The 17,433-nt window shown below is 34.7% G+C and overlaps 1 protein-coding gene across 11 annotated transcripts in view; it reads right to left on the bottom strand.

Annotated features, from left to right (window-relative positions):
- Positions 1-17,433, bottom strand: part of CCDC91 (coiled-coil domain containing 91) — a 149,673-nt gene that overhangs the window by 118,216 nt on the left and 14,024 nt on the right. For 4 of the 11 annotated variants that reach the window (XM_054813417.1, XM_054813412.1, XM_054813421.1 and 1 more), the window contains exons 2-4: positions 8,917-8,966; positions 4,482-4,542; positions 4,289-4,367 (exon numbers count right to left, since the gene is read on the bottom strand). In XM_054813417.1, the coding sequence (XP_054669392.1) occupies positions 4,289-4,367; positions 4,482-4,511 (109 nt within the window). In that variant the 5' untranslated portion in view covers positions 4,512-4,542; positions 8,917-8,966. Of the gene's footprint in view, positions 1-4,288; positions 4,368-4,481; positions 4,543-8,916; positions 8,967-11,904; positions 11,976-13,004; positions 13,062-17,433 lie in introns of those variants that run through there. The other 7 variants (XM_054813422.1, XM_054813423.1, XM_054813424.1 and 4 more) reach the window with 4 other exon arrangements.

Raw genomic sequence — 17,433 nt, 5'->3', positions numbered from 1 at the left:
AAAACATTCTTCACTGTGAGGGTGGTGAGGCACTGGAACAGGTTGCCCAGAGAAGCTGTGGATGCCCCCTCCCTGGAAGTGTTCAAGGCCATATTGGATGGGGCTTTGGGCAACCTGGTCTGGCGGAGGGTGTCCCTGCCCATGGCAGGGGGGTTAGAACTAGATGGTCTTTAAGGTCTCTTCCAACCCAAACCATTCTGTGATTCCATACCAGGCAGCTCTGACTGAGTAGACAAGCTGTTTCTCTGACTAAAACTGTCAACTCACAAGGAAAAACCTAGCATGACACTGATCCTCATGGTGTTAGCATTCATCCTTTAGTGATGATCACCATAGTATAGGCATAGTTCCCAAATAAATAATTGATGAGAAAAGTAATAAAAGAAACTGAGTCTGAATATAGATAAGGAATGGAGACTTACAGAGATTAAAGCTTAAAGTATTCACATATTTTAGAGCATCTAATACTAGGCATAAGACTCCACTTTTCAGAGAATACAGTTTTATGTGGAACCTTCAGCAATCAAACTGAGCTTTCAGTTATTTCAGTTATAGTAATGAAAGCTTAGCATTTTGAGGGGGGGGCGGAAACAAACAGAAACAGAAAACCCACCTCTGAAGTTGTCAAAATAAAGCCTAGGAAATGAGGAGCAACAACTGGTACTGCCTCTAAACACTGTAGCTTAAAATTATTCAACTAAATACACGACCACGCAGAAGAGAAGGCAGCAGCTCTCCAAGGTATCATTCAAACATCTTTTTTACAAAATCTTCTTTTCACTTTCAACAATGTTAAAGATTCCTAAATTAGACATTCCCAGAATTACATGGGCTATGTCTGTAATTCAAGCTCTTAATTCATTCCTCTTGTGTATATAATGGTGAAATTGCATTAGCCTTTTAGTTCAGCTCAAAATTTGCTTATGAAGATGACCCCTCAATCATTCCTGCTTACTATGCCTTAGTTATCATAATGGTACAGTTTCAGAACCCCTGAAACAAAAACTTGCCTCTGACTAACTGACTGGACTAGAAAAGCAGCTTGTACTCAATTACAGGTATATCAAAAGTCAAATGCCCAAGAAGGCTGAAATAAGACACTTGCCAGAACTGTACTTCAAAAAAATTCTGGTAATTTCTGAACCCTTGAGTTCACAATATTAAGTATATTCTATCATCGGTTTGTATGTAAGAAATGACAAAACCATGAAGTTAATAGAAGCAGAGATCAGTAACAACCTGCAATCTTGCTCACACAAGAAAAATTCTGTATCTTTATCCTAGTAATGAAGCTAAAACAATTATTAAAATCACTGGGGGATCAGAAATTCTGAAAACAAAACTAAGTGGATGAACATGAACTGTTAAATCAACATTCCATACGAGTTGTATACTTTCGAGCTTCAGAATGAAGACATTAGATACAAAATATTCCATTGAAAAAACAAACATGAGTAACAATTACTAATTGGATGTTATTTATACCCAGCAATTATGAGATGATATGTCAGCAGGGCTTTGAGCAAAAGATCATATAATAATTGTTTGACATACTTTTGTAGAAAATTGCAAACTACTTGCAGTACAGTTCCCCTATATGTAGGTTTCAGCTGTTAAAAATAAAAATCCCAAGAAACAAAACCTACATTTCCATCCTCAGCTATAGGTCTTCAAATGATACAATTCAATGACCCTTTAAATTATATGGTATACACTGTAAACTGTATCACTGAACATTTTCAGTGTAAAAGTAACATTCAGATAGAAAGTATAAGACTTTTGTGTGCTCAAATTTCAGTGATCTGCTAAATCCCAGCTCCACATATGGTTGCTCAAGCACAACTGTAAGAGACAGGGAACTAGTGTCAGAGCTAGAACACAGGGATCTACAGCCTGCATAATGCTGAATAAGCAGCTTAGGGAAAAATAAACTGAAAATTACTGTATTTACAGACATCAACCAAATTATTTTTGCCAATACAGAGCAAACAAGCACACAACAGAATGTGTCAAATGCATTCTAAAATATGTAAGTAACAAACATCCAATAAAATTATTCATTGTCAGTGGAAAACAATTTATCAAAGAACAGCAGCATCTGTTCCAAAAAAAAAGAGAAAAGAATCTTTTCCTGCAAAACAAAAAGCAACAGCTAATAACTTGAACTCCAAATAGACAAAATATTTCCTGTACTTACACTGCTTTTAGCTCAAAGTAAATGGATAACTATTAGAAAGAGTTAAATTGCTTAAAAACGAGTGGAGGGATACATTAATAGATATCAATTGACACTCAACATGCCCATAATAAATGCCCTCTGGTAATTGTCCTGGTGGAAGGGGAAAAAGAAAATGGCATTACATTTCTGCTATAAAAATTCTTATTCTTCTCCCTTTCTGAACCAGCAACCACAATTAATAAACATTTTCTGATTTTAAGTACTGCATAGGAAAGACTATTTGCACATATCAGTAAACATTTTATGATACTGTAAACCTATTGAAAAAGTGAAATTGACATTCAAATTTGTCTTGGGCATCTTATTATCCTTTTGAAGGGCAAAGTTGCTCACTGTAATCGACACTGGGGCCTTAGAAATAATTTCTGATTTCTTCTTGCACACTGAGAAATACTGCAACAGGTTTCAGTGTTTTGTTCTATAACTTCTTATATCTTACAAACATCACATATGCAGGAAATTGATGAGATGAGTAACATACTCCTCCATAAAGTTCACGGAATCTTCAGTGTATATAATGGTATCACACTCCAAATTTATCAAAATCATCTCAACAGCACCATAATACATTTGAATTTCTGACATTTTTCAACAAACCTTACTGACCAACAAATTTCTAGGGTAAGACAAAAACAACTTACTTATATATAACATTGGCCAGACAATTCAGTTATTTCTTTTACTGAAAACATTAACTTACAAGTCAATGCATAACAAGCATTTTATCGATCCTATTAAAATCTTGCCTTTTGCAATAAGTTAATTTATTCACAGCAACATTTGCATGAAAAAGTCACATGAAGATTTTATAGTAACAAAATATTCTGAATGCAAGAGGTTTTTCTTTTAATTTTGAAATACTTAAAATACTTTGGTATATCCTACCCTCAGACTTCGGTGTCACAAATAATACAGAAAACATCTGTGTTACTTAAAAATCATTTAACTTCTACATACCTTATTAGATTTAGATTAGACTTCATGAGATAGACATTCCACAGCTCTATTGGATTTAATTTAAACACATCCAAATATGCTAATGAATTTAAGCAGTATTTTTGAATAACAGTCAAAATGACAAGATGAATAATAAAGTTATTTGGGAAAATATAGTATCCCTATTATTTGTTTTCCTTTATTTGAATGATAAATAAAACTAATTATTCTGTAATGGATGAAAGCCAGTAGTGCCAGAAATAAAAACATTTGAAGAACATGATTTAATGAAGAGCCCATATTCAGACAAATGCTTTAGTTTTAAAAATATAATTAGTTGGCATAATTTCTTCAGCACAATAATACAATAACAGGCAGAAATCTTTAGTTCCTGACCAAAGAGTAAAATGTGGGTTAGAATTTTTTCCTAATGTTGCTAAAGTGATGTTTCTTTTTGTGAAAGCAGTAAATTCTAGACTAAACTCCCACAACAAAATCAACTGCCAATCTATAACACCTTAATTTTTTAGTTCTACTGATTTGTACATTTATCCACTATCAATGAGCTTATATTAATTTCTTAAAATCTAGACAGGCATCAGGCACTTTAATAAAAGTAGCTTTATAATATTTCAGCTTCTGCTTGAGATAAAGGATGTGTAATATATTTTCTAACTTTAACATCTGCTTAAGTAATAAAGATCATTTCCCCACCCACCCAAAGCAACTAAGATTTTATTAGAGTCAAAGAAATCTAATTGAGGAAGCAACACGCTCAAGTCCTATTTTTTTTTAAGTTTACTTTTTGTATGTTTTCCCATCATTGGCAACAGACCTTCCATACTGAAAAGTAAGAATATCCTTTGATGAAGAAGCTCCATTTCTTCCTCCCATGAGATGCCAATCAGCCTTTGAACTGGATAAACTGTACTTCTCTCATCCCGCAAGAAAGTTTAACTTTGAGAAGTGCAGCTTCCCAAAATAATTAGTAAGGAACATTCTTATACTAGATTTTCACTGTTGCCCATTCTTTTATTGTGTATATACATTTACGGTAAATATAGAAGGACAGCAATATGTTATTAAGAATTTTTATAGTGATTTTATCAATACCTGTAGGAAATGCTGCCCAAGCAATAGCGGGGGATGTAGTCTGCTTTCCACCATTTCCACTCTCATAACTCTCTGCTGCCTGGAAACACACACACACAAAAAAATTGTCACATATTTTACAAAATGCTATAAATTCCTATAAAAATAGTTGAAAATAGTTACGTGTCAAAATTAACTAAACCAAATAACATACCTCAAATCCTCCAAAGTCATCGTCATCCATCTTTGATCTGGTACTAGAATATAGCAGAAATCTTGATTTAAAAACAAAAACAAAACCACTGAATTATTATATCCCCTTTACGCATAAAATAGCAATAAATACTTTGTAAAGCCAAAGGTATGACATTAGTTTTAAAGGACAGACTTGGGTATAACAAATCACTGTGGTCAAACCCTAAAGGCCAGCTGTATAAAGTAATACAATACTGTAAACTGCAGGAAAACAAGTATATTTCACTGGCCAGTCTCCTAAGACAAAAATGCTGGTTTTATGATCAAATGAATGTATATCCTACCCTCAGACTTCGGTGTCACAAATAATACAAAAATGACTCATATATTTGTACTTCAGTTTCATAACAGATGAGTAGAGACCTTCATTTGGGTACAACTGCTACCTAGCTCATCCATGTGCTCTTCATAACCTCATCACCTTCTCATTTAGAAATGAGTATTCAGTCTTTCATCCAAGCACTCATCTCCGCAGGTAAATCAGGAAGACTTCAGGTAAAAAGTTCTACAAAAGATCAAGGGACCTAAATAAGGACTTTTACACACAGAGGATGCAAGGGCTAAAACTGCAAGAGATCTTAAGAAGCAGTTTTTTACTGATCAAGGTAAATGAAAAAATTGGGTGTTTTACAAAGGAATTTTAATATCTTCAAGGGAAGAGAGATAAGCACTGCCCATCAATATTGCCAAAGATCTTTTGAAGGCAAGAATGTAGAAAAAGCTTTTCAAGATAGGAAAACAGAAAGATGGTACTTGAAAACTATCTATTGCTCTCAAGCATAGCAGTCAAGTGCCCAGTACCTCAACCAATGGTACTGAAAACAGCAGATAACCTAGTCTGAATGTTATAAAAAAGATTCCAAAATGAAGAATTTTCATAATTAGTAAAGAAGACGATCCAATTTAATGCAATCACAATCTACCATACACTTCATAGTTTTATGTTTATGATTTAAAATATAAAAGTATTTTCCATTGTTAAGTTGCTTTTCCAAATCAGCACTGTGATTAAATCCCAAAAGATTTCCTGCTTCTCCCATCTCTTCTTAGCTGTCTGGCAACATCAGCACAAACTGCAACTTAGAAAAAGGCTGTGGTGAATTTCTGGAAATTTTTCTGCTACCACAGAGGTCCTTCCCAAGGTTTCATGGAGGGGCTGATTTAGATTTTACAAACTGATCAGCATTTTTGAGTTGTAGCCCTGAATTCTGTGGCATTTTGATATATTTATAGTTAAATTGCAGTTCCTTTTACAAAAATGCAGGATAAGTTATTCAGTTAATGAAAGTAACTCAAGATATACGTGGCTGTTCAAAGAAGGGTATTATATATGTATTTAAAAAAAAATATATCATTCTGATACATGAATGAAGGATAATCCAAAAAAACTTTAGGGTCTTTATAGAATGTCAAAATGTTTGTAAAGTTAATTGACTTTAGTCAAAATAGACTATAGGCTGGCAAACTTTTATTACTGTGAAAACACATGCTCAGAAACAGAAGAACTCAAAAGGTTTGGAGGAAATATCCAAATTAAAGTATCAGAATGTCAGAAGGGGACACTTTCCGTTTATATCCACTGCTGAAAATCACTACCAAGACAGATTTCAATTCAAACACACATCTTCCAAAGTTCAACAAATTAATTTCCAAGTTCTTATTGATTAACTTAGTTTAAATCACCACTTACACACTATTGCAGTGTAAGCAGACAGCTTTAGTTAAATTAGAGTACTGTCCAATAGTCACATGTGGTCTAAGAACTAAATATCTTTTTAGGGACTGCAAGGGGTTTAGATGGTTTTGTGTTGTTTTATTTTTTTTAAGAGAGAAAGAAGGTAGTTGGGTAATTTTCCCATCAATGTTAACCTTAACCAGGCCAACATTCACACATTCCTTTGACATTCAGAGCTTTAATATGTAACTCAAAAAAATAACACGGGCACACACAAATGATAGCAATGGAAGTTGTGCAGATAAAACACCACTGCTGAAGCAGACAGCAATGTGCAAACTGAGAATGTCAACATATTCACACAACCTATTAAACACCATCTAAAACAGACTGGTCATGTATACAGGCACTGCAAAATGCAGCATTCAAGTAGCAATCAGAGCAGTCAGCTGGAGAAAGAGAGGCTTAAGGCAAATAGGTATTCTATCAATACACTATATATCACATCAACAGGTCATATAGGCTCTACCCAAAGTTACTTCAGAGAATCACAGCAGATTTGCTCCCCAAAGAGCAAGAGACATTGTTCCCCAATCTCAGAACTGGTCATGTCTCAACTGGAGAAAGTACGCTCCTATTCAGAACTGTGTTTTAAAAGGACAAACTGGAATAAGTTCAGAGGAGCGCAACAGGAATTAAAGTAATTTTGGAAAGGCACACTAAAAATGGAGAGGCTTTGTTTTCAAATTAAAAAAGGCAAACAAAAATATCTATAAAATATGAAAAATAATGTTTTAAGAAGTGATTAACTACTTTCATTTATCATCAAATGCAGCACTGACATAAGGCTGTAAAGTACAGAAGCCTCTTTCGGCAAAACATTTGTTAAATACTAGCAAGGATTTCGAGGGAGGCAATATAAACGCCTACAAGAAAATTCATAAGAACTTACATATACATAAAACAGAGGTAACTTTTGATAGAGAAAAAGGATGTAGGGCAGAAGAAAAAAAAATGGAGAACAACCTGTTATGTAATCCATCATCTCTGTTATTACATTTCATATACAGTTTTCATAAGTCTGGTAATGATCACAAGACTATTTTGACCTAAGATTACCTTACTCCTCAAATTTTAACACAGATGTTTCATGGCTGTAACAGCATGATTAATCCATGAATTATTCCACACACCATTTAAATGGAGTAAAAGAGAAACAGACTCTAAGCAAGTCTCAGTAGTATCAATGGCGCTTTCACATCTAAATGCTAATCCTCCAATCTCCAGTTCTTTGGAAATCCCACCAGAATTCTAGGCTAAGTGATTCTCAACCAGCTAGGAAGGACTGTTTGCTATTTCTGTATGCATAATACATATTCATACCTGTACACAGACCTCTGTTTTCAAAGACAAAGCTAACTTTCTAGTCCACCAAAAAGAAATCCTGATTTGTTTACATGCTTTGTTTGCTGTAGGCAAAATAAATCAGAACGAAACTGGCAAACTTAGCATGAATCACAAGTAAGCAGGCAGCAAATTAGGATAGAAAGCATGGATTAAGTCCTGAGGGATGCTGACATAGGGCATGTCAAAAAACTCAAAGGCTGAAGTGTTCTCTTCACCCAAAGAGTGTTAGTGCAAGAGCTCTTACTAGGAGATGCATTGCATGAAAAGAAAATGGTACTTTCTGCAAAGAGATGGGAACAGGGCCACACCAACGTTTCAAGGACTGTCTAGAAAAAATTAATCAAGCCTATTTTTAGCTAGAGGTCTTTCATAGCCCTCAAAAGTACATGTGCATTTAGGTCTGAAAAACATTTCAGTAATTTGTTCTAAACTTCACTGATAACAATGCTGAAAATATGACCAAATACACAATTTCTCAATTCCACCCCTTATTCTGGTGATGGAAATGCATTTCTGGCATAAATAAACAGCAGAACTAGCCTAACACCTCACATAAAACTGCAACAATTTTGGGAACAGCTTTTTTTAATCAATCATCTATTCCAAAATGGGTAATCAGACTTTTCTTTCCTCACAGACTAGAACATTATTTGTGGCACTGGAATAGGAAAGAATACATTAAGTGCTGACAATCTGCAGAAGGATTTAAAAAATAACACAAAAAGACGAAACAACCCACACAGTCTTACCATGACTAAATGTGGTCTCTTAAAATATGCCTGATACTGGAATTAAGTAACTGTAAAATTGGGCAACAAGAAGTCAGCCTCAAAATTACAGATTCATAGAAATTATGGTTGGAAAAGACACAGTAGGTCATCCAGCCCAGGCCATTTACAAAACATTACAGTTCGAGACACTCATGTCCTAAAAGGCTAGAGAAGGTCTCCAGTCAGAGTCCTGTGAAAAGAAGAAAACTTTTAATGGATCACGAATATGTAAGCCACTGCGTTTTCAGCAGATTTTATCAACGAGTTTGTATTCATCAAATCATACAATAATTTAGGCCAGAACTCAGACCAGCAGGTCATACAATGCAAACTCCTGCTCAAAGCAGGGTCGACACTGCATTCAGATCAGGTTGCTCAAGACTTCCTTCTCTCTGACTGACAACAATACACAATGAATGTATTCAAACATAGATAGCTGTGCGTATCTGAGATGCTTGCAAGCTTCCCTACATAAAATGAAGTCACCAAAGCCTGACCATCAGCTTAACATAGGTCATGAGAAACTTGTGAAATGCACTTACCTAACAGACACCCCAAAATCATGGGTTTATATACAGGAAGATCAGAAGCCCTTCACAAGGAGTAAGACAGAAAAATGTAAGCTAGGGAAAAAGCCCCTCTTCCCCATTCCAACTGTTAGGAGGAGAAGGAATGTTGTAATCCCACCAGAAATCCAAAAGGCAAAAATGGTAGAGACACCAAATGGTGAATTAAGAAGGATTTGTCATTCACTTAAACATCTACCTCTGGTTAGGGAGAATTCAAGTTAATCAAGTCCTAATCTATTACTTGATAAATCAAATATAAATTTGCCTCAGTAATAAAGATAACTAATTTTGCCAGGTACTTTCAGCTAGACACTGTATCACCTGGCCTGTAATTTTGAGTAAGTAGCTAACTTGCAGAATTTTGTGCATTTGAAAGGAACAACTTAGAGAGCGTATTGCCGTTTGTTTTGTCAGAAGAGCATGTGTGGAGCTGGCTGAGGGTGGGGCTGCTGCATTTGTATTTCTGGCAAACAGTGTCGGTGGTTAACCCCTACCTATGACAAGTATCAGTTTTACTTGTATGTTTATGCTTACTAAATGATTCATTCAATGTGTTCAATCTAGGACAGGCTTATTAGCTGTTTCTTCACCGGACATAACATAGACCGCATTATTTGAAGAATAAATCTTTGGCCAAAACTGCAGGCTCCAAAAAGCCTATCCAAGATAAGTATGAGATTAATAAAAAAAAATAAAACAACAATAAAAAGTAGTCATTTAGAAAGCATATATACTGGCAATACCTCTGTGATAAAGAGCAGAACAGATGATAAATTTCTGGTTCACAAAATTCTAACCAGCTCACATGCACTTCTCATGGCTCTTCTGCCAAAATTCCAAGCACCTCTTAGCAATTTTAAAACAGGAACAAACTTTCTTCTTTTTACCCAGCTAGTACAGACTTTTCTCCTGATCTATACCAATTGCAGCTGCAGGATAAGCATGTGGCATCTTAAATAACTTATAGTAGCTACCAAGTCATTAGTTAGAAATTTTTGCTTACAGAATACACATATCCCAAAGAATACATATCCTACAAAAGACCAGAGTATGAACGTACAGAATAATGGAAACTAAAATAATTTTAGGGCATCTGTAAAATTTAAAAAAAAAAAACACCAAAAAAACCCTTACATTTCTCACTTCACACCTGCTTGAGATCTCAGCACTAGAAGTAACCCGTTTAATAGCACTTAAGCCATAAACAGATGAACACGTTTCATTTATTAGGGCCAGGAATTAAATGGCCTGAAAAACAATATAAACATTACCAAAGACCACTATCAAAACAAAAATTAAACAAAGTCTACAGGCAGATTTTTTTTTTTTTTTTTTTTTGAGATTGAGAAATTCTAACTTCCCATCCTAACAGTATGGCTAAATTCTTCTAGCGTATCTGTCAGGTATCAATTTCAAAAAATGATAGCTGTTTCAAGGTACTGAAATATAGGTGATTTTTCTTTTCTTTTTTCCTTCAAAAAGAATGAAACATGGTCCTGTGCAACATGCCCTAAGTGATCCTGCTCTAGCAGGGGGGTTGGACTAGATGATCTCTAGAGGTCCCTTTCAACCCCTACCAATCTGTCAATCTGTGAAACAATATGATGCAGTAATTCTCAATCCTTCAAATCAATGGAGATTGCAATCCTTTTAGTAACTTCCAATTCTGTAATTTGCCTCATAGCAGTATCTTGTTTGCAAAGAAAAGCTTCTGCAGACTTTTTTTTTTTCCTTATTAAAGCAGCTGACTATACAGTAAAATTGAATGGAAAAAATTCCTACAAAGATAGCATGATCCATGTGGTTAACATTCACTTAGTGGTTTGTTATTTAATGAACAGAGTTCACAGTCTTGTTACAGAAAAAGAGTATTCTGTATCGGTTTTTAATGGGAAAGCTCTTAACTTCTCCTAAATTCTGCATTAAATTTTTAGTATTTATCATCTGTATCTAACAAGGAAAGGATACAATTGAGCAGGGGCTAACATCACAAGACCATGAGGACATGAGACCAGAGGGAAATTCGGGAATGTTTTTCAATTTGGAAAATTAGATTTCATTGGTAATTACAATAAACATGATCTTACAAAGAATCTTGGACATAAAATTAACATAAGACTTCCATAAGAAATTGTTTGTGCCAAAAATATAATAAATTACATATATAAGAAGAAATTAGGCTAATTATTTCCTCAGAGATACTGAAAAATTTTCAACTATTAAGAAGTATGTTACTTCAAGCTGAATGCTCATTAATGAATCTTCGATAAGCTATAATTTTTCATGAGACATCTATAAGACTTCTGGCTAGAATCAAAGGTAAACATTAGGAAGACCTTTTAAGAAGAAACAGAAATACAAGCTTTTTATAATTTCAGAGAATAAAATGCCCAAATAAACTTGGAAATTCAATTAAGTTTTTTACTTTTAGAAAGGCAGGAGTTTTTTATGGTTCTCAGTTTTTGGTTTGGGTTGTTTTGGGTTTTTTTTAAAGTAATTTTTAACCACAATACCAGGCAAACACAGCTTCAAAACTTTAAGAAAAAAAGAGAGAATTAACTACTTTGGAAAGTATAATTTAATATTATTTGAACTAATGAACTGTTGCCACATGCCAATAGCATCCACATCTCTCTATATTAAAAGATGCAAACTTTTATTTCATGCTACATCAGAAAAAGAAAGCCTACAAATTTTTTTTCTTGAAATAGAGCATCTAAATCCCCATAGGTATGCAAACTTGTGTCTGTCTGTACATGTCAATTATTAAAGGTGGTTAGATGAGGGGACTGAGAACCTGCAACATCTAAGATGCAAGGCTGAGATTGAAGCAAGAGTATTTCACTCCTTTACTCAAACAAATGCCCTTTTATCTTTCAAACAGACAATACCACCCATACAAAGTTGTTCAAGGGCTATATGCCATACCCCCATTATGAGATAGCGAAAATCAGACATCACCAAAATGCCAATGTTCTCCATCACGTTACGGTGTGTATTTAGTCACATAATGGGACATGTAGGAAACCCCCATCACCACGAAGCAGTATGCATATCAGCTCCCATAATGAAAGGCACAATAATATGGCAGTCATCACCTGTATTTGAAAACACAGCAGAAGCATGTCCAATCACATATTAAAGGAAGAGACTTCAGGGTTATAGGGAAAAAGAAAAAGAAGACAACACAGAATGTGTCCAGCCTCACTTCTCAGGAGAAAATTGCTGTGTTCATTTAGTCTGTAGAAAAAGGAGGCTGAGGGGAGACCTTATTGCTCTCTACAACTACCTGAAAGGAGGTAGTAGCCAGGTGGGTGTTGGTCTCTTCACCCAAGTAACAAACAATAGCACAAGCAGAAATGGCCTCAAGTTGCACCAAAGGAGGTTTAGATTGAATGTCAGGAAAAATTTCTTCACCAAAAGGATTGTTAAGCACTGGAACAGGCTGCCCAGGGAAGTGATGGAGTCACCATCCCTGGAGGTATTTTAAAAGACGTGTAGATGTGGTGCTTAGGGACACGGTTTAGTGGTAGACTTGGCAGTGCTAGGTTAAAGGTTGGACTTGATCTTAAAGGTCTTTTCCAATCTACATGATTCAATGATTTCAATCCCAGTACTGACTTTAATATTAACACTTACTAAATAAAATACCTTTTTATTTAAAAAAAAAAAATAAAAAACAACAAAGCAAGCAGATGCAAAACATCACTTATTTTACAGTAGTAGTTGCTTATATTACAATTGATTCAACTAAAATCTATGGGACTTTTAAGAAAAACGCGAGTCTGGCCCTTTGTAACTAATCCCTTTCCACAGTCCAAGTAAACCAATACAACTGAATATATTCAAGGAATCACAGAATAAATTTAGTTTGGGAAGCATCTCTGAAGGACACCTGATGCAACCCCACCTGAAAGCAAGGCCACCTTAGACACTACGTCAGGCTGTTTAAGGCCACATACAGTCAAGTTCAGAATATCTGCAAGGACTGAGACTTCAGTCTATCAAGACAACAGCAAACACTAGAGCAAATATCCAGGGAAATTTCTTTTCCTATTTACCTTTCTCATCTATTCATTTATCCACTTATTCTGAAGAGTGTCCAGAAGGTTTCAACACTAAGAGATGAGAACAGCACATTAAGGAATGTGACAATAAAAGTCAAGAATTGATTCACACAAAATAGAATATGTAAAATAAAAGTCAATAGCTAGAACTTTTCTATTAATTCCTACAATGAATTTACAAATTAGAAAAGAAATAACAAAAACCCACCAAAAAAACCCTAAAATAACCAAAACAAAAAATTTTTTTTACCACTTGGCCCTTTTTTCAGGAGACATCCCCTGAACCAAAAAATCAAGGATCCTGTAAAGAAGCACGTAAGATTCTATACCCTATGATATGATAGTTCATACCTAGCTTCATGAGTAATTTTGAAATAACACTACTTAGATGGAACAGTGCTGTACGTAATAAGAGAGTGGCAGCAAAAGCTGTAGCATTTGTACCAGTTTCACATAACAAGAACATTTTATGCAATCTGCAAGACTTCTATAACTGCCTTTCCCACTTCTATTTATAAAAGCATTTTTAGAAGAACAATGAACCACAGCATATGATTAAACACCAATAAATATACCTTTTACAAGCATCAGAAGGGTGGCAAAATTTTCACCAACTGCATAAAATCACAGACAAAACAAAACAAATTCTTTAGCTGGATATAGTCCTTATTAAAGAAATTAGAATAAAAATATTCTTTACAAATCATATTCTCATCTGAAAGGTACTAAACTAATGAGTAAAACTCTCTGAAATTCCACAAAAATAGGAATTATGATAATCTACAAAATTAATTCCACAAAAGTTTGTGGTTTAGAACTCATGGGTCCCCTTCTTCAGTATACACTTTTGGTTTTTTTAAACAGTGCTTTAAGCAGGAAAAAGCAATACAGTGCAAATTTCAACTCCATTTCACCTCCCTAGATCAGAAACAGCTTCCCATAAAAGAAAGCAAGAGTTCCAGTTTTACCTACAAGAAGAAAACGTGCTCTGATCACTCCTACAGAGAGGGCAGGTACTGGTTTTCAAATTCACCTAAGACATAGGAGAGAAAAAAGCCACCACAGCCTTGTGTGGAAAATGCATTCAAGAACTGGCAATTCCTCAGACGTATCCTAGAAGAAATTATCAGAAAATGAGCAAAACCACGTTCTGTGAAATCTGATCTCTGAGAAGCTATTAAAAAATGTATTTGTAAAAGATATGGTGCACTGAAGTACTTTAGAATGGTATTCTGTGAGTGACTGTCAGCAAAAGAAATTACTAGTGGGGAAAAATAGATGCAATATTAGATAGAAACTGCCTGACTTTCACTCATTGTTCCTGAACTGTACATATATGTAAAAATCACCAAATGCATGGTGTGCATTTATGTATAGAAAGAATTAATATAAATTGGGAGAGAAGTGCTTTCTCCTAGATCAATATGAAGGCGTGAACTCCAGGCCAACATCTAAGATACTATCCTGCCTGTGATTCAGAAACAATTGCCAAGTTTGACTTCAGACTTTTTCCTGAGGTAGAGATCTACCACATGCATGTACCATTTTTGTCTCTATACCAGACCACAATCCATGGACCGCACGGGGATTCCATGCATAACCATAAGTACTCAGAGGATAGCATCATTGAGAAGAAAAGACTTTGCAAGTATTGTAGCGGTACTTTTAGCACATATTTTCAGTTAAAAGGCTGAAAAGAAAAAAAGGTCCATATGCTTTGGCTTCCAAATGTCTTGGTCACTGAGATCTATCTATGACCGGGGAGGGGAATCTTTAAGACGACAGTTATGGATTTAATTCCAGAGGGTTATGTATCGACATGAGTAATTATAGTAAAACATGTAATTCTTGACTGAAGATCTTTTTTACATTTTTGCACATGATTCTTCCAATTTCAAGCATGTTCCAGAGAACAGTTAATTCATTAATTTGCTCAAAACCCTCCCTAAAAATCATCAAATTGCATCATGATTTGACTGTGAATATGGTAAAACATCTACAAATAGCAATTCTTTCTTCAAAAATAAAACTTTCATAATGAATGAATGGCTTTTTCAGCCAGTTTTAGTAATTTCAGTTTGTATCTTCCTCTTGGCCTTGACAGATACAGTGCTTTGCTGTTTAGCACTTCTGTCTCAAGAGTTGCAGACAGTTCATGCAATTGGGCACTCCAACCATATGTTTAGTTTTTGTAAAGTGCTTATTCATGTAACACAATCTTTTTACTTAGAAGCAAAGAAATTAATGGTAGAAAACCATCCACTGTTAAGGGTTTGGGAATACTAGAATAAACAGTGGTCTTTCTTCTACAGTCCAAGTTTGATAAACCTAAGAAATGAAGGGTTTAAAAGTAAAGTAGAATGGTCATAGGTATTTCAAATGCATTTCCACTTAAAGTATTAGTAAGCTTCCAGAACTTAGACTAACAATTGAAATACTTCTGCTTCTCTGTTCTTTTCAGCTAATATCCAGCACTCCTAAACGCAATCAATTCTTTTTACTTGCAAATCACACTAATGTGTTTTACTAGAACTTAGAAAGAGGTGTCTATACGATGGAGGGGGAAGCTTTTGAAGAACAGAAACAACCAAGTTCCGCCTCAAGGGAACTTTGTCACAGAATTAGATATCTGAAAATAGAAGGTTTGACACAGTCCTAGTAACAGGGCATCGTAGTAACAATTTAATATGACATGTCAAACAAAAACATAAGTCTTTGAATACATTCTCATGTGGATATGCAGTAACTTGTACAAATAAATGTCAATAATGCTATTAAAAGAGAAGAGTCCTCAAGTCCTTACATATTAAGAAAGAATATACCCTTTACAGAAAAAAAGTTGGGGTTGGTTTGTTAAAAAACAAACAAACAAAAAACAACACAAACAGGATAATGCTAGATTTTTGGCATGATACAATGCCTAGGAAAATGTGGTGTTGAATGAATCACTAATTCTATTTTTCCAGTGGAGGTAGTGTTGGATTTTAATCTTTCATGTAAAAAACAAAGATTAAAAATTCAGTAGACCACCTTGATATGTAGTAAAATACAGCTTTTTCTCTCAATTAAAAATAAAATAAAACAGTAAAGGTCAAAATACAAACGATGCTCAGTAAACCTGGCAGTTAAGTAATATGAAAGGGATATTGTCTTCCTTTAACTTGTGCATAGACAGTTTGCAAAAGCCACAAAATATCAGAGTTTACAGAATATTATTCTATCTTTATGTTAGAAAAGCTGACAGGTGACCATGGATACATGGGAAAAAAAATCACTAGCATATGTAACTTAGGCAAAACAGGATGTGATACCAATTATACTAAACAAAAATAAATAGCATTCCTTTATTATTACTGTATGTCTTCCAACAGACAGGAAGATTCATTTTTCCAATTAATAAAACTCCTCCCCTCAGCTTCCTCCAAACCATGGAAGTACAGTACTTCTTATAGGGACATGGTACTAATTTCAGGCAAGAAAAAGACACTAACTTATTTCTCTGACAAGAGATTATCAAAAAGAATAAAAATTATGTCTCAGATTTTCAAGCCTTAGTGATTGTACATGCCTCACTTTTTAGACTTGAAACAGAACACCTTAAATAACCATAATAATATTCTTCCCCCTACTGGAAATTCAGATTCTGTGGAAGTTTAATCCAAACACTAAAATAAAACATGACTGGTCATTTTAAAGACTTTTAATCCTTTGTTTTGCAAGCTCTGGATATGCTGTTAGAAGCAGAAAAGACCAGGCATTACTCCCTCCTGCACAGAAATAAGAATGCGTCATCATTGCACCTTGTTCTCCTTTTAGTAATACTTGAGAAGAAGATTTGACGCCTTTTTGTTCACACACTAAGGAAATGAATTTGATTTTTCACACTCTCCTGAAAAAAGCATGGAGAAGCAACTCAGGATGTGATTTTAAATTCATTTTCATATGATTCTAATGAAACCAACTGGAAAGGTTTCACATTGCCTAACTCCCAACCCTTGAACAAGTAAAACAAAAATGCTAATTTGCTTTCCAACAGAAAACATTGCTGCCAGAATGTCTGTGTACATTATCTTTCCTCTTTTCTTCTTCATTTTGATCTACTCCTAAGCATGTAACACAACACTTTCATCACATGACCTTTGATCGAATGGTATTATCATAATTGTATGTTCTCTGTTGCAATCAAGAAAAATATATTTACTTCTCACAGAAAAGGTTGATTGCCATTGATGCCTTTGTAATATGATGAAGCAGCTAGGAACAGAGATCACAGATCAGGCCAGAATGCAAATGGGATTAGGGCTCAACACCTAAATCCTTTTCAACCAGAATACAATGCTGTAAAATAATTTCTTTCTCCAAGTTGGTTCTTTATACCTACTATATATTTCCAGAATACTCTCCTTCTATAGCCCCAGCTTTT

The sequence above is a fragment of the Grus americana genome, chromosome 1 (genome assembly GCF_028858705.1).
Source record: "Grus americana isolate bGruAme1 chromosome 1, bGruAme1.mat, whole genome shotgun sequence".
NCBI classification, from domain to species: domain Eukaryota; kingdom Metazoa; phylum Chordata; class Aves; order Gruiformes; family Gruidae; genus Grus; species Grus americana.
The sequence above is the reverse complement of the archived record's forward strand: the minus strand, read 5'-3'. Positions and strand labels throughout refer to the sequence as shown.